The sequence below is a fragment of the Quercus lobata genome, chromosome 9, assembly GCF_001633185.2.
Source record: "Quercus lobata isolate SW786 chromosome 9, ValleyOak3.0 Primary Assembly, whole genome shotgun sequence".
Classification (NCBI taxonomy): Eukaryota; Viridiplantae; Streptophyta; class Magnoliopsida; order Fagales; family Fagaceae; genus Quercus; species Quercus lobata.
In genome coordinates this window covers 26,919,652-26,944,342 of record NC_044912.1, presented here as the reverse complement: position 1 = coordinate 26,944,342, position 24,691 = coordinate 26,919,652, and the positions used below count along the sequence as shown (strand labels likewise).

The following is a 24,691-nucleotide window of genomic DNA, read 5'->3' as shown; positions in this document are numbered from 1 at the left end:
GCTGGTCTATAATGGGTGCAGGCTAATATTCATAATTTTCTATCTGATTTTTTTCACAAATTTTTTATAAAACTCAATTCCTTCAACTACCAGGTCTTACTCATGTTATCATTTTATAACATTTGGTCTGATTCTCTTATGATGATACTATGATAGTAACGTGGGAATTTAATAGTAAATTTTTTTGTCTTGATTCTAAGCAAAAAAATAAAGTTACTATGTCTGATTTTTATTTTATATAAATTGACAGAGTTTATGTTTGATTGAACTTGGATCAGTTGAAGATTTTTTCACTAATTCAGTTTGCTGTGTATGTGCTATACTCAATTTTCTTTACTGAATTTAATGTGAAAAAAAATGTTTTCTTACATGGTCTTGACATTGATTTGACTTAATTTATATTCAATTTATTTTCCATTTTTAAATTATTCAATCAAGCTCACAAATTACAATTCAGACCCTGATATTAAATTCACTTACAAATGGTTTTTTTGTCAAGAAATGTTTTTTTGCTTGATGATTTTTGTTTCCCTTATTACATTTTGTTATATGGATTGGTAGTAATGGTTTGCTGCGCGGTTTTGAACACACAACTCAGTTTCTGAGATTATAAGGAAGACAAACACACATTCAAAATTGAATCTATATTATTGGGTTGAGAGTTTGGGTCTTTGACAGAGATATAATGATTAATTGAGAAACAGAGAAAGAGAGAGAGAGAAAAGCTATTTATAAATAAATTACCACTTATCTAAAAATCGTAAATTTAATCATTCAATCAAAATTCTTAATTGCTCTTTTTGAAATCCTATTGCAAGGAGGGGGGAGAATATTGTCCAAAGAATGATGGAAAACTAGCAGTTTATTCACGTGATTTCAAATCAATATCTAATCTAATACTATATATGTTAAAGCAGAAGATAAGAGAAAGTAAGGACCTACAATCAAGGATGTTGGGAAAGGTAGAGATAGAGTTATTTTCTGTTTTTTGCTCCTATGCCTTGCTGCTTGCTTTGTTGTATATGTTCTTGCTGTTGGTTGTGCAGGGTGAATGGGAAAAGAAGCTGCCTTTGCTGGGTTTCTTGGTTCAATAAGAAAAAGGAGGAAGCTTTATATGTTTTTGGTTGTGCTTTCCTTGGGTTTCTTTGAGAGGTTGGTCTGACTGCTGTGGAGAGTTGTTGGTGGTCTTGGCCCTCTCAGGTATGTGGGGAAGGACAGAACTTTTTGTATTTCTAGGCTAGGAAAGGATTCTGTTTATGGAGTTATAGAGGGCTGGAACAATGGTATTTTTTGTATTTGTTATGTTACTTTTTTTCTTTTCTATCTCATTTGTCTATATTGAATTGTGCTTAAGAACAACCAATGCTATTGCCCATTATACCTAGATAAATAAATCACTTTGTTGTATATTGCAGAATATGAGCAGCAAGATAGAGTTACAAAAAATTGCCCCCTTTTGTAAAATATGTTACTATCTAATTTTATAAAGAACATTTTTCTACCATTGAGTTGGCTTATCAAACTTGGAATATATGTAGTTTGTTTTAAATCTATCCTACATATGTAAAGAGTTTGTGATGTTTCCTTCCTTAGAGGTATAGAGTATGGGTATGTACACTTTACATGAAACTGTAATTTGTCTTTACACAAATTTTACTATTAATAGAAAATTTTCTACTGCGATTGTTTAAATATGAGCTATGAAAACAAGAGGGTTAATTTTTTTTAATAATTTGATAATTCAAGAAGGGGGTGTTTGAACCTAACAAATATAACTATAATGTTATATAGATTTTGTAGATATTCTTTGTGTTTTCCCGTGCATCGCACGGGTTAGCGACTGGTTAATATAACATATAAGGACACTACTTATTCCAAAAGTTTAAATCTATGAGTTTGGGCCTAACTATATATAATTAACTACTCATTCTTATCATTATTATTCACCGTGAGACTTTACTCATACTTACATACTCAACAATAATTATACTTTAAGACAATGTCAATGAAGATTGCATTGTACCAATGTTAATTGGAGTTGAGGATCAGCACTGCCATCTGTTCAGTTCGTGAAGGGTTGGAGACTGGTGATGACCCAAAAGATGAAAGGAAGCTAGGTGGGATTATTGCTCAGTAGAGTCATGCCTGGTTAACTGGAGGACTCGATAAGAAGACCAATCAAAATGATGTTGTTCAGATTGTTCTCATCATTGCTGATTTTGGTATCTTGTTTTTTCACATTTTCTATTTTATAATAATTAATGAGAGTAAATTACACTGATCTCTCTTGAGTTTTTCAGAATTTAGACTCACCTCTCATCTGGTCTGGAATAAAACACTCACCTCTCTTAAAATACAAATTATTTACACTAACATGACTAACCTCCCTTAGATGACTGAAAAGAAAGTTTTAGAAATGATGAATTTCGTATTCAACCCTTAACTTAAACTGCCATCCTCACACTCTCTAATAGAGGATTTGAATTTGTTTTTTTGAGATTTTTAGCTCATTTTTTTAGTCATCAAGAAAAGGTGAGTGTCTTATTTCAAAATAAAGGAGAGGTGAGTGTAATGACATAAAACCTTAGGGAGGTCAGTGCAATTTTCCTGCCATATGGGTTAATTAAAGTTGTGTTTTTACAAAGAGTGTATAACAAGATTTAGCCTATTTCAAAGATTTGCTTAAGCCAGCAAATCCGTAATTACTTCACTTATATAAATGTTTCAAGGCAAAAGGTTATACTGAAGGTCTAAATAATATTGTACACGTAACTTTTACTTTTGCAGAATTTGAGATCAAAACCTCATTCTTAATATATATATATATATATATATATAAAATTTATTATTTATTTTTTTAAGAGAGACTGATTCATGGGCTTAAGGGCATACTACTGATACAAATATGTATATGTTGGTGTATGAAGGTAGTAAGTGACCAGCACATATTATGGGCAAGCGAACACGTGCTAGCAATAGCATACCCTGCACAAGGCCATGAAGTTGTATCCGGAGAAAAAAAAGTGAGTAGCAAAAAGGAAATTGGCCCAAAATGTAGGACCAAACGTATATTTACACTTTAAAAAAATTATAATAAGTGTTTTAATAAAACATATAATATGCATCTAAGTATCACTTGATAAAGACAACAATTTATTTGATTTTAAATGATAAGGTAAAATAACAATAAATGTTTTAACAAAATACGCAACATGCATATAAGTTTCAGTTGATGAAGACAACAATTTATTTGTTTATCAATTTCTTTAGATTAAATAACAATAAGTGTTTTAACAAAGTATGCAACATACATTTAAGTTTCAGTTGATAAAGATAACAATTTATTTGTTTTTATCAATTTCTTTAGATTAAATAACGATAAGTTTTTTAACAAAGCATGCAACATGCATTTTAGATAAAATAACAATAAGTGTTTTAACAAAAAGTGTGTTTCAATTGATAGAGATAACAACTTATTTGTTCTTGTTAATTTTTTTTAAAGTAAAATAACAATAAGTTTTTTTTAACAAAGCATGCAACGTGAATCTAAATTTTAGTAGATAGAGACCAACTTATTTGTTTTTAACAAAGTATGCAACATACATCTAAGTTTCAGTTGATAAAGACAACAATTTATTTGTTTTTATCAATTTCTTTAGATTAAATAACGATAAGTGTTTTAACAAAGCATGCAACATGCATTTTAGATAAAATAACAATAAGTGTTTTAACAAAAAGTGTGTTTCAATTGATAAAGACAACAACTTATTTGTTCTTGTTAATTTTTTTAAAGTAAAATAACTATAAGTTTTTTTTAACAAAGCATGCAATGTGAATCTAAATTTTAGTAGATAGAGACCAACTTATTTGTTTTTAATCATTTTTTTTTTTGTTAAAGTAATAATAAGTGTTTTAAGACATGCAACATGCATCTAAGTTTTAGAAATTTAAATCTCACTCCAACTAAAAATCTATTATCATTATTTTAATACATATATTCACCCATAGACTTTCCATAGAATCCCTTTTGCACCCCACGTTTTTGTTTATTTTATTTTTTGTTTTTTTCAAGTTACAACTTATGCATATGTATTTGTTTTGGATAGATATACATGTTGTATATAGATTTATAGAAGTTGATAAATTTATATTATACTCTCTCTCACATTGGAACAATTTTTTTCCTAATAAACAACTATTGTCATTAATTATTAAATTATTATTTTTTAATTATTAGGATATATTTCCTTAAATTAACGGATAAAATTAACAACAGTTTAATCTACGAAAAATTTTATCAAATTTATATTCTATTCAAACTAAAAATCTATTATAAATATTTTTAAACCTCCTTCCCTCGAAACAAAAAACAATTCTAAACTGAAAAACTGGAATCCCCTACAACCTCCCACACTTTACTTCCCCTCAAGTAGCATATTTGGTTTTATTAATTATTTAAAAATATTATTTTATTATTTGTAGCCCGTCCCCCTTCCGATTTCACGTTTGTGAGAAAGAGCTATAAAAATCCGATCAATACCTCTTAAAATGCGTGAGCCCGAAATCCCTTTGAAACTTTGTGTCATGGACAGCCGGGGCAGGCAACCACATGTACTGGTCATACCATGTCCTGTATAGGGTCAAGTTGCCCCTCTAATGAAGTTGTCACACAAGATTGTTGATCATGGGATCAAGGTCACATTTGTTAACACTGAGTTTATACATGCAAAAGTCACAGCTTCAATGGTAGTGAAGAGTGAAGAGAAGAGCCCAATAAGGCTAGTCTCAATCCCAGATGGGCTAGAACCTGGGGATGATCGAAAAGATGTTCTTAAGCTGACACAAAGTATGCTGAAAGTTATGCCAGTCCATTTGATGGACTTGATTGAGAAAATTAATCCTAGGTTGCACGGACACACCATTTTTGGCGTCGTGTCTGCGTCCGACACGTGTTGGACACCGGAACGGGGACGACGCGCCAGATTCCGGTGTCCGGCGGTGTCCCTTTTCTTTTTCTTTTTTTCGCTTCTCCGACACGGCGCCGACATGGTTCCGACGCCTCTGACACGCCACCAGTGAAAAAAAAAAGAAAAAAATCACAGATTTTGACCGGAACTTACCAATGCCGTTGATTTTGTGATAACCCTAAAATAATATAGCAAGTTTAGAGTCTCTTAGACTGAAAGTTGAAACCACATCTCAAGATCTTCTCAATCCACCCTCCCTCTGTCGCTGCCGCTGCCGCTGCCGCTGTCGCTGCCGCTGCCGCTGCCCTCTGTCCCTCGCCGGAGTTAGATCGGATCGATCGGCGAGCTCCGACGTCGACGCCGTGCCATCTGTCCTCTGTCCCTTCCTTTCTCTCTTGGCGCGGACCGATCTCTTCTCTGTTCTCTCTGTCTTTTTTTTTTTTTTTTTTTTTTTTTTTTTCTTTTCCGATGTTAACTTGAATCTACTGTTACTTAGGGTGTGTTTGGATAGAACTTATTTTGCTGAAACTGAAAACTGAAAATACTGTAGAAAAATAATTTTTAAATGTGTGAATAGTATTATGTGACCCATTTTTAGTGAAAAAATTGATAAAAAGTGGAGTTTGTGGGACCGTGAACAGTGCATAAATACACTGTTCACCAGAGAATGGGTCAACCATTGCGGCTGAAAAGGCAAAAAAAAAAAAAAAAAAAAAAAAAAAAAAAGAGAAAGGAAGGGGGAAACGCAAACGCAGCAAATAAAAGTGCTATCCAAACTAGCACTTAGACATAATATATAACGCGTTTTTTTTTTTTGTTTTTTTTTGTTTTTGTTTTTGTTTTTTTTTGTTTTTTTTTTTTTTATTTTTACTGCTGCTGTGGCGTGTGGCCTGTGTGCCCTCCGTCGTTTTTTTTTTTTTAATATATATTTATATATATTTTAATATTAGTTATAACTTATAAATTTGTTTTTGTGTGTCCTGCTATAGTTTTATTTATTTATTAAAGTTAAATATTGTAGGTAATTTTACTAAAATAAATACTGAAAGTGCTTGAAGATTTTGTGTATTATTGTAGTATTTTGGGTGTTAGTTTACTTATTTGTAGTTCTTACATAATTTAAATTCTAAACATAAATGTATTTTGTCTAAAAATATTAAAAAATATGCCTAAATATAAAATTTAATTAATTATTTAACCGCCGTGTCCCCGCCGTGTCGTGTCCTTATTTTTCAAAAATTTTCGTATCCCCGTGTCCGTGTTCGTGTCCGTGCAACATAGAATTAATCAGTCAAATGATGATGATCAGATCAGTTGTGTCATTGCTAGTATAGCGGCTGGGTGGGCACTAGAAGTTGCTGAGAAGATGGGAATTAAAAGGGCGGCAGTTTGGCCTGCTGGACCAGGAAACTTGGCTTTTTTACTTCATGTCCCGAAGCTTATTAAGGATGGAATAATAGATACTAAAGGTAAAAATCTTGCTGCTATTAATAATTCTAACTTGTCTATGTTATTAGAAAAGATTTTGATTTACATGTTGAAACCTTATTGAGCAACTCATAATCAAGCATCTTCAGTATTTTAATATTTGGTATAAGAAAGGTGAAAAAGGATAAGAATGTACCGGCCACATAATTAGTGACATATACTTGTTTAATTTTGAGAGAAAAAAAAAAAATAGTTGAATCACCCTGTAGGAACTCCAATAAAAGACAACTCGATCTGGTTGTCAAAGGAAATCCCAGCATGCAGTAGCACTGAGTTGCCTTGGAGCTTTCCAGGAGACTCAAAGCAACAAAACATTATTTTTGAATATTATGCTTCGAGAGTGAACCATTATGTGAAACAATGCAACTGGCTTCTCTGCAACTCATTCCATGAACTTGACTCAGCAGTCTCCGATTTAATTCCTGGGATCATACCTATTGGCCCATTACTTTTGGGCAATCAATTGAGCAATTATGTTGGAAGCTTTTGGCCTCAGAATTCAACTTGTCTAAGCTGGCTTGATAAACAACCTGTGGGTTCAGTCATTTATGTTGCCTTTGGCAGCATAGCAACCTTTAGCCAGAAACAATTTGATGAACTAGCACATGGTCTTGAACTCATAGGCCAAACTTTTTTGTGGGTTGTCCGATCAGATATAACAGATGGACCACTTGCTGAATTCTTGCATGTGTTTAGAACAAGACTAAATGATCGTGGAATGATTGTTGAAGGGCACCTCAAGAGAAGGTGTTAGACCACCCTTCTATTGCATGTTTTGTAAGCCATTGTGGATGGAATTCAACCTTGGAGGGTATAAGCATGGGAATCCGATTTCTATGTTGGCCTTTCTTTTCAGACCAATTCCATAATAGGAGTTACATATGTGATGTTTGGAAGATTGGTTTAGGGTTGACCCCAGATGAAAATGGGCTCATCACGAGGCATGAAATCAAAACAAAAATAGAAACATTACTCTCTGATGATGGTATAAAAAGAAATTCATTGGAGCTAAAGAAAATGGCCAAAACGAGTGTAACTGAAGGTGGATCCTCTTCTAAGAATTTCGAAAGCTTTATTGAACAATTAAAGCATTAAGGATGTTATAAAGTATTACTGTTATATTGTTTCTAAGTGTTTTCAAGTATGTCCTTATTAAGATATTATTTTGAATCATGTTCCATAAAAATGAAGCTTTAGATTGAAAGAAATATTGTGCGTGTGTACCAACCTATGTAAGGGTTTGAATTTCCTTAATGGATTGCAAAGTTAGCATCATTAGTTGAACAAGCTTTTAGTGCTTCTTAGGCTAAACTAGCTTCTTTTTCTTTATGGCAAGAGTCTTATAACTCAATTATTTGATATCTCTTGTAATATTATTTTTTCTCATATCAAGTGAGAGCAGGGGGTGAGATATATAATAATGTCAATATGGAGTCTTTTGATAGTTGGCCAGTTAATTTTGTTTCAATGCGTACGGTCAAACTAATCAGCCATTTGTTAGCTAAATGGTTTTTATTTATTTTTATAGATGTGGTAGAATTTTAATCTATAATGTCTGTTTCATAGTGATTACTCTTATTCATAAGACCAAGACATGAATTGATTTTTGGTGTAGGGGGTTTGAATCCCACATTTTTTATTGGCGTAAATGCACTTTTGGTCTCTACATTTTGCACTTTTTTTTCTATTTTGGTCCCTATATTTTATTTTTACCACTTTTAGTCCTTAAACCAATTAACACGTGACATTTAAGTCCTTATCGTTAGCCAACTAACAGGGAAAGCTGATGTGGCTTACGAAGAGAATTAAAAATCATTTAAAAACATTAAAAATCCACCTTGGCCAAGTTTGCCATGCCACATGGCCTTCTCGCCCAATTTACTTCACACGTGTTTATCATATGAGTCAACCACCCAATAAACATGGCGCTTATACATCGAAAATCCCCAAATCAGCCATAAATCCCTGGAATCACCATCAGCCTCTCCCTAAAACCACCATCATCCAGCTCTGTCACTTGAAACCACCATCATCAACCATCACCAACCAGCTCTGTCACTTGAAGCCACCATCACCATCAACCATCGCTCAAAACCCATCTCTGCCACTTGAAGGCAATATTTTCTCTCTCTCTCTCTCTTTGTATGTGAAAAGGTATTTGCTTTCACTATCTATGTTCTTATTTATAACTTTACAACATGCTTGTTGGTTGGTTTTGGTAGTAGGGGCCACAATGTTTTTGTATGATTTTTGTATGCTTTTTTTATGTTACTTTTGATTGTGGTCCATGTGTTCCCTATGTGCCCCTGTTGAAGAGAGTTAAGTAAGCCACAGTATTGTTTGAGGGTTTTTTGTGTAATTTGATAACAATGCATGTCTATTTTAGTATAACAGAACTATTGAAGTTAGTGCTGTGTTGTGAAAAATTATTTGATTAGTGTTGTATTGGTAAATACTTTATTGAGTGTTGTGTTGTCTGTATGCAGAATGAAATATTTTATTAGGTGTTGTGTTGGTAAATGAGTGTTGTATCGTTCTTGCATTGTTTAATTGGTATTGAGGGTATGTTGCATGCAGAGTGAGCTACTTCATTTAGTGATGTGTTGGTAAATGAGCAGTGTTTTCTTAAATAGGAGTTGTTTTGTTATTTTTCTTTAACTAGCATTGTTTAATTGGTTTTGAGTGTATGGCATGCAGAATGGATGACCTATTCATTATATCTGTGCATCATGGTGGCTATTTTACTGAGAACCCTAAAAAATGTGTGGGAGGTGAAGTAGATGTAGTTGATAATTGTGACCTTGATAAGTGGTCCAAGGCGAGATAGAGGGTATATGTAGGGACTTTGGGTACACACCTGTTAGTAGGCTATGGTATACAATGCTTGGTATGGACCAAGAAAGGGCAAATTTCCATTTGGTTGTTGGTGATGATGATGCCATGTACATGACAAAATTAGTGAAGGGTCATGAAGAGATTCACGTGTATGTGGAGCACCTAATAGATAATCCTATACTAGTTGATGAAGAGGATGTTAGTGAGGGTGTGCAGCCATTGGCAGTGGAGCAAGGCCCTATGGGTTATTATAGTGATGATGATGACCATGATGGGGGTGAATTTTATAGTTTTTTATGATAGTGATGACATGTATGCTAATGATCAAACTTTTAACAATAAAGATGAGTCAACTGAGGTGGATGCTGAACAAGTGTATGTTAGGAGAGTAGGTGCAGAATTTGTTATTGAGGAGGTTAATGCTGATGTTCCCATTGAGGTTGTTGCTTCCCATATGGGTTCAACGAGAGTAGGTAAATAACCTATCATTGAGCACCCACTTGAGGTCTTTATTGTAAGTGATGGTAGTGATAGTGGGGGAAGTGGGCTAGATGATGAGGTAGAGTTGAACCATGGTGTTCGGGACTTTGTTGAAGACAGTAGTGACAATTGGGATGGTAAGGATGATGATGATGTTGTTGAACAAGGCCAAATGGGTACTGGTGTAATGAACTCTAATTATGAGAGTGAGGAATTGCACAGTCTGGTGGAATCATAATCTGATGATAAGCTTGGGTATGACAGTGATGATATTTTTTGAGTATGATAGAAGTATGCATGTGGGAAATGGTAAAGGACAGAAAAATGAGGAAGTGAAGAAGTTCCCTGTGTTTAAGCCAGTGGCTAAGGCAGAACGTATTTCTTTTGAAAAAGATATGCTGTTTACAACACCCAAGAAATTCAAGGAAGTTATAAAAGAATATGTAGTTCATGGTGGATGGGGGATCAGATTTGTAAAAAATGACCTTCAAAGGGTAAGCTATTTTCTAGGAAAACTACAAGTTCATTGCCTATCTAACAAAGGTGCCAAGGGAGAGGAGCTACCAACTAAGGACATTGACTTTGGAACATACATGCTTGAGAAGTTTTAAGATCCCTAGGTGTACTTCATCTAACATTGGGAAGAAGTTGATGAAGAAGGTGAAAAGACATCCTAACATCAAGCTGAGAGACATCCAAGATGCTGTCCATGAGAAGTATACCCTAAACATAAGCGCAGGAAAAGCAAGTAGGGCTAGGGATAAGGCTAGAGATTATGTGGATGGGGCTTATACACAACAGTACAACCAACTGTGTGAGTACTGTGAGGAATTAAGGAGGTCTAATCCTGGCAATACAATACTTATGAAGGTACATACCTTCAATGATGGTGATTTAGTAGCTGAGATGGACTTGGTGTGTGGAGTGTCTTATTTTGAGAGGCTATATATATGTTTGGAGGGATGCAAGAATGGGTTTCTGGTTGGAAGCAGGCCATTCATTGGATTGGATGCCTGCCATTTGAAAACCAAGTTAGGGGGACAATTGATTATTGCAGTATGCAGAGATCCTAATGAAGAGTATTTTCTACTTGCATATGCAGTGATAGAGGCTGAAATCAAGGACTCTTGGACTTGGTTCATCAACCTGTTACTTGCACACATAGGTTAGAATAGGAGATGGGTGTTTATGTCAGACCAGCAAAAGGTGTGTAGTTAATTCTCCATTTGGTTGTTTTAATCTGTATTTAGTCATTGTACTTTTGGTCCACTAATTTCACATTCTTGCCTGTGATATTGTTTGTGACAAGGGTTGGTGCAAACATTCATTGACAACTGGCCACAGTATGAACATAGGATTTGCTGTAGGCACCTCTATAACAACTTCAGGAAGAACCATCTTGGTGTTTTGATCAAAGATACGTTTTGGAGGGCAGCCAAGGCAACTTACAAAAAAGACTTTGATAAGGTGATGGATGAGCTGAAGGAGATTGATGCTAATGCACATAGTTGGTTGGATGCTCACTCAACAACAAAATGGGCTAGACACATGTTTAGTGAGGATAGCTTGACTGACAGCATACTCAACAATATGTGTAAGAGCTTCAACAACAGGATTCTTAAATTCATATCTAAGCCCATAATTAGCATGGTATGAGTATTTATGATCACCTACAGTTAATTATAGTGATTGTTTGGTATTGTTTTTGGTAGGTTTTGTAATTAATATCTAACTAGTCGCTGACTCGTGCGATGCACGGGGTAAGTAAAATAAAAAATAAAAATAGTTATTATTTTTTTGGAGCAAAAATTAAAAATATTTATTTTGCTTAAAGGTTTATGACTTGCCTTAAAAAAGGTATGACTTGAAAACAATTGAAATTGAATGAAAATAAGTAATTTTATTCAAAATAAAAGTTTAGAAAATTCTTTTTCTTTCATTTTATTGGTTCCACATAAAAAAAAAATAAATAAATAAAAATCTAATACAATCACTTTTCTATTTATTTATTTATTTTTTCTAGATTGTGAGTTCTTTAATTCTATTAACATTAAACCTGATAAAAAACTTACATACCTTTTTGACAAAATAAATCCAAAACCCAAGTTTTGAAGGCATTCCAAGAACCAAATCAATGCAATACCTTACCAATGTGAGCAAAGAGGAAGAGGACATGCAGCATATGAAGAGACTAAGAAAAGAAGTAGTGGATGGTGGGAGTGTGTTATTGTATTTGGCTAGAAGTCAAACATACAACCATGTTGATTACCACATAACAATACATTGCAGAACAATATGAATTGCAGAACACAAACTTAGAAAATTCATCAAATATTAAAACGTGAAAACATACTAAATAAAGAATAAATGCATCGACAATATAAAAGACTATAAATAAATTTATTGAGTTTATCTAAAAAGCCAAACAATCATCATTAGAACAACCAAACATCCTTAAAAAAAATAACAATTCCATTCAAACTATGAAAATAAACTACCTTTAGAAATTTCAATAGATGAAGAAGAAGTAACAGCAAGAGCCATTTGGTTTTGAGAAATTTTCTCTAACAAACTTTGTTTAAGGATTTGGGTTTGTCGGTTTTAGATTTTTTTGTTTCGATTTAAGTTCTAAAATTTTAGTGTGTGGTGGTGAATAATGAATTCAGATTAAATAAGGAACCAAGGGGGGAAAGGCGTGTTTCAATTTGTTTTTGTGATCTAAATTACTCTTGCAGTAGCCGTGTAATTATGGGTTTGAAAAATTGTAAACGTGAGTCCTTATAGAATTTTAGTTGAAGTAGAATTTCAAGCTCTTGAAACATATATTTGATAGAGTTTTACTTAAACTAAAATATTGTAACACTTGATAAGATAATTACACATTGAAGAAAAATAATAAATATATAAGATATAAAACCTAAAATAAAAAGAAAAAGAAAATAGTGATGACGTGGAAATTGTGGGAGCTATAGAATTTTAATTGAAGTAGAATTTCAAGCTCTTGAAACATATATTTGATAGAGTTTTACTTAAATTAAACTATTGTAACACTTGATAAGATAATTACACATTGAAGAAAAATAATAAATATATAAGATATAAAACCTAAAATAAAAAGAAAAAGAAAATAGTGATGACGTGGAAAATTGTAAGAGCTTCAAAGGTTTCGGTTTTATATATATACTAGTCGCTAATCCGTGCGATGCATGGGAAAATTATTGAGTATAATATAAAATTTAATCTTGGTTTATTTTACTACAACACCAAAATTAAAAGAAAATCATGTATCTAAAACATTTGCTAACAGCTATACGTTTCAGACATTTGAAATGAAAAATAATGATTTTTTAAGTCCAAGAACCATCTAAAAGTGACAACATTGTCTCAACACATACAAACATGATGAATATATCATCATTCATTATAAGTAAAGAAAATGTAGAAAATATATAACATGTTTGAGTTTTAGTAAATCTCTTATGATTTTTGAACCTTTTTTTTTTTTTTTTGCTAAATATACCCGCTGTAAAGTTGAATTATATATGAAAGGTGCATGATAGGCGTACGACTTACTTTTCCAATATTACGTATTATAAACACATTAAAATTACTATATATAGGGTTATAGTAATTTTTTTGTGCAAACATATTAAATATAAAAATTACATATATTATTATAGAGTCTATTATAGTTCGTTTTTAATAGATATGCTGCATAGTATAGCACAAGGAAGTCAATACCATCCGTGGCCATTTCAGTTTGATAAAAAAAAATGAAAGATTTCGATACCGATTAATACTGGTGTACGATTTCGGTTTACCTTTAATTTTTTATATTCATTATTCAAAATCTATATAATTTGTTGCAAATATTTAAAATGATAATTTACATATATGTTTAACCTTTAGAATTGTGCTAGGACCACATAAATGGACACAATTTTGTACTACAACTTGCCACATGACGAGTTGTAATTGGCAAAGATGTGTCAATGTGCCATGTGAGAACATACTTTTACCAATCATAACTCACCATGTGACACAAAATTTTGCCCATTTATGTGGTCCTAGCATAATTCATAAATAAAAGAAAATACATAGATTATACTTTTGATGATTTTTTTTTGGATGAATAATAAAAATTACTTAAAATAAATAAATAATTAAAAAAAAAGGGGTTCATGTGGGTCAGGGCACACTTCCACACTTTTAACAAAAGGTAAAAGTCTCTTCTTTGATGAAAAGTAAGAGCAATAGGCAAAGAAAGTTCAAAGAAACATTAGTCAGTAAGAACAACACGTAGACTATCATGAGAAATCAACAGGTGGACTATCATGCATGAATCAATTGAAACCAATATAACAGGTGGACAATCATGCAAAACCAGTTAATTGCCAAAAATATGAGAAAACAACAGGTGGACCATCATTTATACATCAAGTAAGACCAATACAACAGGTGGATAACATGCATCCATCAAATATAACCAATACACACGTAGACAAAACCATTAACATCAATTTCTCAGAATATTTAACACCACCTATTCCTTCGTTAACTATTTTGTAAGGTCATTTATCTATTCCCAACAGATAGCAGAACACCTTCCTAATGGTGATTGCATTATTGTAAGAAAAGTTGAAATAATTTGTAACATAAGTTTCAACATATTAAAGGAGTTTTTGTTTCCTTTTCCTCTTTTGTCGATCTGCAATAGGTGTGAGCTGTACATGACTTGCATCATTTGTAGGATTAGCATCTTTTTCACTTGGTAAGTTGTTGTCAGAATCATTTGTAGCATCGCTCATATAATACTGTTAAAAGAATATGGTGTAAATTTTATTCCGATATGAATAAGTAACATTAAAAATATCTAATTTTTTTTATTTAAATTTAATATAAAAGTACTCACATCAGTTATTTGATCAAGTTTAACTGAATTGTCAATCTGCATAACAGGATCAAAAACTTTCTTTACTGTGTAGATCTCCCATCCTTGTTTGAGGTTATAATCATTGAGTTCCAATTGGAAGACAAATGTTTTCCCAATAAGGTTTGCTATTTGCATAGGCATGTCAAACTCTTCAGGTACCTTGTAGAAATAGTAGGACATAAATTGTAAGATCAATTATACTAAAGAATATATTAAGTACTATTTGTGAATTTCAAATTCTCACCTGTGAACATTTATTTATAAGTTCTTTTGCTGATATATGGAGTAATTTTTCAGCCATAGAATCAAATAAAATGAATGTTGTCAATCATGTGTCATCTTCAACTTTCAGTTCAATTCTATACCTGAAAGAAGGCATGGTAGATATAATTTTAATTAATTTTTTTTTTCACTTTTCTTTATATATATATATATATATATATATATTTATACTTTTATATTATACATACCTTGGGATTGGGAAGCCTGCCAGTTTGTTACAACGATCACACCACAAATGTTCACCTCTTGGTTTAACCTTTTTACGACATGTTTCGCATGACATAAAGTACCAACCAAAAGCTGTTTCAATTTTTGTAATCTTTCCATGGCAGGTGAAGATAGTCTCCTGGAATTTCAAATTTATTGAATGATTTATTTGTAAAATTTAACATGCCATTGACAATTTCATTTTAGGATTTTTCTTTTGTAGAACTTTTCCCTTACCTTATTTTCAGAGTTCCAGACCATGTTTAATATTTCAATTATGGTTCTTCTGCTATTGTTCATCTCTTCTTCAATTGTTCTCTGTGGCTTAAATTGTCTTGGCAGCTCTTCTATAAGATGATCATTTTTCACTTCCCTATGATTGTAACATAAAGAAGTAGTATAAGCTTGCGTATACTGTAAAATATTATATAACATATATTGCTAAAAAGATATAGACTACTTACTGATCCATAAACGCAGAAGTCTATGGAATCTCCAAATTTATATAAATTTTTGTTCCTCTTGTAGATGATAAGTTATATTCCCCTACATTTATATGGAGGAATTTTTTAAAATGCACATATAATTTATTAATGTAGTTATAAATATGCAAATGAAAGAAACAATGTACTGACCTTTAAAAGTTTTCACAATTAGACATGTAGCAACTATAATAAAAGGTCCCGGATTCCTTTTGAAGAGGTTATCATCAATTTCATTTGCAACTGGTCCCCAAAGGGTAAGCTTTATTTTATTTCCTATGTTCAAATATTGTTATTAATGTAAATTTATATTATATATATTCAATGTATTGGAACTTGTAAGAATTAAAACGTACTGTATAGTCATCAATGTTATGTTTCTCATTGCAACTTTTGATCCTTTAATGGTAGGATGTTCAATTGGACCGATAGAAACCACTTTTGCAATAATATCTATGCATCATAAAAATTCTAATGTTAGTTATTTTCATTTATGATAATGATATAATTTACTTTATATAACAACAATATAATGTAAGATTTTCTAACAATAATAGAATGCAAAATTTATATTTAGTCAATTTAATACCTGATAGCTGGACATGGTTGTTAAGTCGTTGAACGATGGTGTTGTAGTCAACAAATTCAAATTTATGATGAGGTATATTGACTTCAGTTTCTGTTAATTCTTGAATGTTGGTTGTTGGCAAGAATATGATCTTTTGCTCATTTTGAATTGGCCTATAGAATTCATTGCAATTACCAACTTCAAAGTTTGATAATGCATACAGTTGCCCTTCTTTCAGAAAAGGTTTGAGTTTTTTTGAAATATTCTTATGAATGGTAGAATGTATTGCATTATTCTGCAAGCAAAAGATGTTAGTTGAATGTATATAAAGTGAATAATAAAATTCTTATAAGGTATATCAGATCTATACCCATCCTCATCGTAAGGAAAAAGCAATTGATATTGTAAAGCCATATAGCTCGGATGACTTCCATATATATGCTGCAATCCTGAACTCTGGTTTTCAACAATAATATCCCTTTCACAATTTTCGGTATTTAAATCTCCAACAATAATAGCAGCAACTTCAGTAGTATCAGGTAAGTTATATTGTCTAGAATCATAATTGCGACTTCCAATAAGACGTATCCTTACATCATGCAGATCAGACTCATTGAATCTATCCCTAGCCATCCTGAAGTACTTGACCAATTGATTGCAATTGTCTAACATATTCAATAATCCAATGACAATATCTATATCCACATCTTTTCTATGATTAGCAGATGTAACGGCATCAATTCTGTTTGCTATCTCATTCTTAGTATCATAAATATAAAGCTGTGCAAATTGTGTCTTTTGGCCATCAACAGGAATAAGAGATCCAATTCTACAATGATTTTGGCCATTTAGACGGAAAACATATGGAGCAGTACCATTATTCACTGAACGATCTATATTACCTCCCAAAGAAGTGAAAGCGAAGAGAGAATTATAGATTCTTATCCCCACTCGAAATTTATTTGATTTCTGATCATTGCTTATGCTGACCAATCTTTTAAGAAAAGGTGGAGGATCCTTCTAAAATGTAAGTTCAACTCTGCCTTCTGAACAACATAAACTGAATTTAGGCTTCTTAGGCTTTCTAGATTTAATTGTTCTCTCCTCATACCAAAGTTGAGCTCCACAGTGTTCACATACTTGTGTTAGAGGTCCTAAATTCATTGCGTCCATAAATTTTCCTACAAAAAAATTGAAGGATCATTTTTTGGGAACCTAATATTTAAGGTTGGTATTGAGGACTAAAAATTGTAATACTTACGATGTTTTCGTCTAGGGTCAAAGGTTGAAAGATTATTTGCTTCTCTATCAGAGTCATCACAAAAATCATGTTCAGCAACTGTAATATTCATTGTTGAGCTTTCACTATCATTTGTCCGTTCCAAGTCTAAGATGTAAACAAAATCAAAAACGAATTCTTCAAAGCAAAATTTCTATTTAATATAATAGAATTCTTAATATACCTTCAGCTGCAGCAGATAGAATGCTACCTTCTAGCAAAGGCAATTGTTGCTCAGTTATATTGGTGGTAACACTCCCATCTTCATTCACAATAGTTCTTCCTAATATATTCACTAATGAGTTTGTATTTTCAGCTTCGGGATTATATTGTCTCCGTCGAGTTCTTCTTACAAATGTTTCATCATTGCTTCTAGAATGCAATGATTACGTTTCATGAATAGTGGTGTGCGACAATACATTCCAAGAAATTGAGTCTCTTTCTATTGAAACTTCTCCTTGTAAAGCATCACCACAAGATAAGGGATTGGATACACCATCAGAAACATTTCTTTTTTTATTTAACAGCATTCTTCTAGTTACTGAAACATCTGAAGGACTTCCCTTTAATGAAGAATTTGTAAATTTGGTAGGTACATTTCTGTTTCATTTTTGTGATAGAATCAGTTTTCTTCTCGCTCTTGAAAATAAAGTGGACTCCATACTAATATAATAAAAAAACATAGTATTTATAGAAGATCAAATCATAACTATTATTGTATAAATAAAAGATAGCAAATAGACGTTAAAAAGGGGAATATTCTTTCAAGCATGTATCTATTGTTAATTAGCATTTTTATGCTGTAAATTTTTGTTGAAGATGACATTAATAATTATTATGAATATGTAGAAAAGAAATGCAACATAAACTTTTTTAAAAAAATAGAGCAATTGTTAACAAACCTGGACTTGACACAGTTAACTATGTAGCTCTTTCCCTCAAAAAGTATGCAGCTCTTTATCCAAAAATGAAAGGACCTGCAAAATAAGTTTTATTATAACTTTTTAATTTTAAAATTTAAACTATCAGTTAGGTTCATAAGCCATATTAGTTCGGTTCATAAGCCATGTTCACCCAAATTCTAAGCCATGTTCACCCAAATCCATTCATGTTTATTTGATCTGCTTAGAAACAGCCATTTGCTTTCCATTTTTAATGCATTACAGATATGATATGGCTTCAAACCATTGGTAGGAGGAGCTACATGTTCCAAAAGAAACTCATTTACCAAGCATTAAATTAAATACCTTAGAAACAAAGTTCTACCATTGTCTCAACATATACAAACATGATGAATGTATCATCGTTCATTATAAATAAAATTTTTTTAGAAAATATATAACATGTGATTGAGTTTTATAATTAAAGAAAAACTTATTTCTTGGTGTTCTAGTTTTCTGTTGTGATTGTTTTTGTAAATCTCTTTTGATTTTTGAACCTATATGCTATGCTACATTTAACATATGAGATGGAGGAATAAAAGTTTTTGTGCTAATAGTGAAGAAATTCATGATTATTATTTTTTAATAATCATAGCATGTTTATGCTACGTTTAATATATTAGAAGCCACATGTTCGTAGCTTCTTATTGTAATAATAATACTAAGGTTACTTTGATTTTTTTTTTTAAAAAAAAATTCTATTGAATCCTATATCATCATTACAAATCAGCACTGTCATAAATGAATCCTATATTAAATACGGTAAGTAAGAGTAAGTAAGGCAAGAGTAAGGCATTTTATCAAACAAATTAATGCAAGAGTAAGTAAGGCATTTTATCAAACAAATGGTATGCACAAAATTTTAATGTCTTAGCTATTAACATTCCTTATTATTAAGGAAAAAAAAAATTAAAACAGAAATATACAATCTGTTGACAAATTGAACAGTTCCTGTAATGCCAAAAACCTTCCTCCATGGCTTTTATATTTCTCATCAACATGTCTAACATTTGTTTTTAAACGCCAAAACAAACATATTCTATTTACTATATTCGTTTTACTGTTGCATTGTAAGGTTGTCTAAAGTTGTTGTTTGAAAAAGTAATAATATTAGAAAAGAATAAATCAGTTACCGTAATGATTTTGCTGGGCTACTCTGTTTTTTTTTCTCCACAACCTTTGCTGGGTTCCTTCTAACAGAGGGAAAAAACAAAACACAAAACAGAAAACGAAATGTCAACAATGTGGGTTTGAAAGAGTTAGATCAACTAATGCAAGAATAAGCAAGAACAACTAATATTTGTGAAGAACCTTCGCTGGGTCTGTTGTCACAGCCGGAAAAAAAAAAAAAAAGAAAACGGAAAAATTTAGAGAAGAAAACAAAAAGCAAACAAAAGATAGTAACCCAACGTTACTATGTAATCCAACATCAAAATCTATATGACCACCGAAAGTAAATTGAGTCCTAAAATCTGAAAAAGGAAAACCCAACATTCATAGAGAAGAGAAAAACGGACACTAAGAACATCAAAATCAGAGTATGGAAACATTGTTTTTTTCTATTGCCAAAGCAAACATAGCGTAATTTAGAAAATTTACTGAAGTTGTATAAATCAAAACATACAATGGAAAACCAATATTTCTACCAAATTAGTGGAAGGTTACCGTAGTGATTTTGTGGGTTACTCTGTTTTTTCTCCACCACTTGTGCTGGGTTACTCTGTTTTGTCTCCACAATCTTCGCTGTAAATAACTACCCAATGAAACGGTGTGGGTTTGAAAGAGTTAGACCAACTAATGCAAGAGTAAGCAAGACCAACTAATGTTTGTGAAGAAAAGAATTATCAGTAGCAGTAGTATCAAGGACACTCTGTTTTTGGTTCACAACGTTCGCTGAGTTTGTTCTTGTAGCGGGGGGGAAAAAAAAAAAAACAGAAAATGGAAAAACGGAAAGAAGAAAACACAACATAATCAGCGTATATAAACAAATAAGTAGTTACCCACTGAAACTAAATAAGTCACCACCGAAAAGATACATTGTTCTACTTTTTTTAATGGTAGACGTGGCATTAATTTATGTAGCCACATGGTGCAATGAGGTAAGGTCAACAAAAAGTCAAACGTTTCGGCTATTAGTTATTATATAGATATAGATGTTTCATTGTACTTGTATATGATTGTATCTTGAGTGTATTAGGCTATATTTGATGACTAGGTACCCGTTTGGATTGCACTTAATTTGGTGTTTACGTTTTTAGTCTTTTTTTTTCCTGCGCGTGAACAGTAAAATCACATGAATTTACTGTGCAGGGGACAAAAAACACTGTTCATGCACTATTCGTGTACTGTTCAAGGATCCCACATCACTATTCACACATTTAAAAATTGTTTTGCTGCAGTGTTTTCAGTTTCAACAAAAATAAATTCAATCCTAACGGACCCTAGGTTCCAAGAGAACAGAGAGAAGGGTGTGAGGCTAGAGTCAGATATTTGTACCAAGGTGATGAAGAGGTTGCACAAGGAAAAGCTGGCAGCCAATAGGTGGTTAGCTTGCTGGGTAGGGCAGACATAGTTTGAAGTGAAAAATGGCCTGCAGAGTTTCACTGTTGACTCGGCCATAGTACACCGCAGTTGTAGGAAGTGGAACATAACTAGCATACCATGTGCTCATGCAATCACTTGCATATTTTTCAACAAACAAGATACCGAGCAGTATGTTCACCCCTGTTACCATGTCTCTACATGCAGAGCATGCTACGAGCCAATCATAGCACCAATCAATGGGTAGAATATGTGGAGACCAAGTGGTGTGACCCTAGTTCAGTCTCGTATCAAAAGAAGACCACTTGGCAGGCCCAAGAAGAAGAGAGTAAAGGAACCTAATGAGCCAACAAGTAAGAGAGCTGGCATCTCTAAGCAGTGTAAGGCCTGTGGTAAGTTAGGGCACCATAGGAGAAGTTGCAAGGGTGAGATTAGAGGAAACTCTTCACTGCCAAGCACCACAAATAGATCCAGCACATATAATAAGGTAATAAAGTGACATTAGGGTGAAATAGTTGCTGTTCAATACTTACTATTAATGTTTGTGAATTTCTTATTTGTAGACTCGTAGAAGCACAAGTGCACTATCATAGGCCAAGACAGCCTCAGCCACACCATTTGCACCACACCAGGCCAACATGCATAGCTTTAGTCTAAGTGCACCACCACAATTTAGCATGCATAACCTATCCACTCCAAGTGCACCATACCAGTTCAAACCAGGTGCTCCATCCTAATCCAGGACAAGGTCAGCCATTCAATTTGCACCATATCAGACCAGTATGCTCCAATCCAATCCATTTGAAGCAAGTAGAGGCACATTCAACCACTCTTATACATAGCAGCATAGCTCTACACCAAGTGCACCACACCAGTCAGGTGCACATCACAGCTCCAACAGCAGCAACCTAACTTCAAGGCAAAAAAAGAAAAGGTTGGTCACATCAAAGAATCTGAAGGCTTTTAAGAATGCATTTAGATACATGGAAGCAATTAGACATGCTGGGAGTCAATCATCTATGCAGGGTCCAAGGAAATGAAGAGAGCAAGAAGTTGATTTTTCCTTTTATTGATGAGGGTCAATTGTTTTGTGTATTTATGTTGATAGGGTTAACTATGGAATAATGCCCTATTTTGGCTTAACTATGTAATTATGGTGATTGTGTACCAACTGGTGTTTTGGGTTAACTATGGTAGTTAGTGTTGTAGTTGAACAATTCCAGTGTGTTTTGCGTAATTCTGGTGATGATATCAAGTGTTGTTTTGTTTAAAAATGAACCCTTTGTCCTGCCTTAATACTCATACCAATGAGTAGCAATCAATAATAAGTTGAAGATGTATTTCCATTCAATTTGTGTTGTTTAGTTTAATATTGAATCTTGTGTCCTGTTTTGGAATACACATCAATAGTATAGTTGATTCTTGTGTGAACTTTATTGTAAGTGATGGCAGTGAGGTAGTTATTGTAAGTGATGACAGTGATAGCAGGTGTTGAACATATATATCTTGGCATACTTTTGGTACTCACATCAATGAGAGGCAGTTAATGTATTTGTATTCAAAATAGATCTTATTCTGGTTAATATTGAGTCTGTTATTTTCAGTAGTTAATGAATTTGTAACGCAGTTATTTTTTGCAATAGGTGTATTCATTTCATTCACATTGTGGAATCTATAGGTAGATGCATTCCAATCAGAATTTACATTTACATGGGCACAAAAAGTGTATTCATTTCATAGGGAAGTGGGTTACATTGCTAATAACTGGTAGGAGCACAAAATTACCAGGAGCTAATACATGGCTAAACACATCTCATACAAAATTGTACATATGCCAGCCCAACATAAACTAACACTGCCCTACATACATCACCACTACCACTACCAGCCCTGATAATGCCCATAACAATCACTACCCTACATACATTTAAACTGCCAGCCTTACTATTTCCCTGTTAACAATATTTATTATATTAGCAGCATCAGCAACAGCAACACACAACATTAGTAGAAGAAACAGACACCAGGAGTAGCACTTGTTGCTTGCACACAGCAGATGGTGCTCAAACACAGAAACAATTTACTCAGCCCTATCTCATTAACACTGCCAACCCTACATACATTAACATTGCCAACACTATATATATTACCTAACCAAACACAAAACTACACACATCACCACTAATAATGCCACAGCCACAACTAAAAACTTCTCCCTCTTCTTGCAGCTTGCAACCTCAGCCTCAAGTGTGATGATCCTCTGCCTTTGCTATGGGATAAACACCTTACCACGATCACATATCTCATCATCACACCATTGGAAGAACCTACACTTACGCCCAACTTGAAATGCAAATAATGCTTAGAAAATGAAAACCCATAAACTATTGTAGCAACAAATTGAAACAAAATACTTAAATTAATTAATGTAGTAAAGCCCACCTAAACAATTTACCTAGTAGTTTGGACAACCGTAGAATTTTTCGCCAGGATTGTCTGATGTCCATGACACAACTAGGACAGGTTTTTGATTATAGTAGCACCTCATTGGTGCTCTCCTCCTCACGTTGGAACTTGTTGAAGAGCTTGCTTTTGTTTTGGTCTAGGCTTCAAGGAATAACTGTGTGGGTGGAGGTGAGGAATGTTTTATGTTGTTAGGGTTTCTAGTACTGATTTGGGGGATTTTGGGTTTCCTGGTATTGATTTGGGAGATTAACGTGGTAGTTGTGGTCACGTGAAGGACACGTGCAAAGTAAATTAGACGGGAAGGCCATGTGGCATGGCAGACTTGGCAACAATGGATTTTTAATGTTTTTAAATGATTTTTAATTCTCTTTGTTAGCCACATTAGCTTTCCTCGTTAGTTGGTTGACGGTAAGGACTTAAATGTTATGCATTAATTGGTTTAGAGACTAAAAGTGGTAAAAATAAAATATAGGGACCAAAATAGAAAAAGGTGAAAAATGTAGGGACTAAAAGTACATTTACGCCTTTTTTTATTTGATGACAAGGGATTTTACAATTTGAGTTAACTGAAACCTACTCTCAATGTGTCTTTTGTTGTAATAAATTTGGGCAATTAATTTTCTTAAATTGTTTGCAACCAAATAGGAATGCCTGAGAATTTAAGAGAATTCCTGGGATCGTTGAAAATTACCTTGAACCTAACACAACTTAGGTCTAATATCTAACTATTAAAAATTCAACTTGTTTCTGTTCTTAAAAATTATTCTTTAGATGTTGCAACTCATAGTTAATAAGCATATTTAGTATTTAATATTTGGTGTCAAAGAACAAAGGGGAAAAAAGTATAAAAAGATGAAGTCCACAAAATTTGTGTCATCTAGTCATTTCACATTTTCTATTTTATAATAATTACACTGGTTTCCCTTGAGGTTTTTTTTTTTTTTGGAAATTACAATCAACTCCCATCTAGTTTGGAATAAAACACTCACCTCCCTTAAAATGCAAACTATTTACACTAACCTCTCTTGGATGATTAAAAGAAAGTTGGCATAAATGCACTTTTAGTCCTTACATTTTGACCCTATTTCTATTTTGGTCCCTACATTTTATTTTACCACTTTTAGTTCCTAAATAAAAAAAGCATTCCATTTTAGTCCCTACCATTACTTATTTAACGGAAATATCCTACGTGGCAAACAGAGTGCACTGTTAGCACCGCAAA

General features: G+C 33.0%; 1 protein-coding gene, 1 long non-coding RNA gene and 1 pseudogene across 3 annotated transcripts; 1 reads left to right on the top strand and 2 right to left on the bottom strand.

The window, feature by feature from the left end:
* Positions 1–4,548: 4,548 nt before the first annotated feature.
* Positions 4,549–7,759, top strand: LOC115961498 (annotated as a pseudogene). The gene is made up of 3 exons (XR_004085296.1): positions 4,549–4,904; positions 6,249–6,436; positions 6,665–7,759. The product of XR_004085296.1 is annotated as a UDP-glycosyltransferase 83A1-like (transcript).
* A 6,611-nt stretch (positions 7,760–14,370) lies between these two features.
* Positions 14,371–15,024, bottom strand: LOC115959606. Its single transcript, XM_031078052.1, has 3 exons — positions 14,948–15,024; positions 14,683–14,862; positions 14,371–14,584 (listed from the first exon to the last, which is right to left on the bottom strand). Exons 1-3 carry the CDS (start codon positions 15,002–15,004, stop codon positions 14,441–14,443), a joined length of 381 nt encoding a protein of 126 aa, XP_030933912.1. The 5' UTR covers positions 15,005–15,024; the 3' UTR covers positions 14,371–14,440.
* A 3,070-nt stretch (positions 15,025–18,094) lies between these two features.
* Positions 18,095–19,631, bottom strand: LOC115959926. Its single transcript, XR_004085050.1, has 3 exons — positions 19,596–19,631; positions 18,424–18,498; positions 18,095–18,184 (listed from the first exon to the last, which is right to left on the bottom strand). It is a non-coding gene; the product is annotated as an uncharacterized LOC115959926 (long non-coding RNA).
* Positions 19,632–24,691: the final 5,060 nt, after the last annotated feature.

Coding starts and splice junctions, on each gene's coding strand:
- LOC115959606 (XM_031078052.1), bottom strand. CDS start 15,004: ATGGCTGAAAAATTACTCCATATATCAGCAAAAGAACTTATAAATAAA. Junction 14,863..14,947: donor TTATAAATAAATGTTCACAG/GTGAGAATTTGA, acceptor TATTTCTACAAG/GTACCTGAAGAGTTTGACAT. Junction 14,585..14,682: donor AACTTGATCAAATAACTGAT/GTGAGTACTTTT, acceptor TTCTTTTAACAG/TATTATATGAGCGATGCTAC.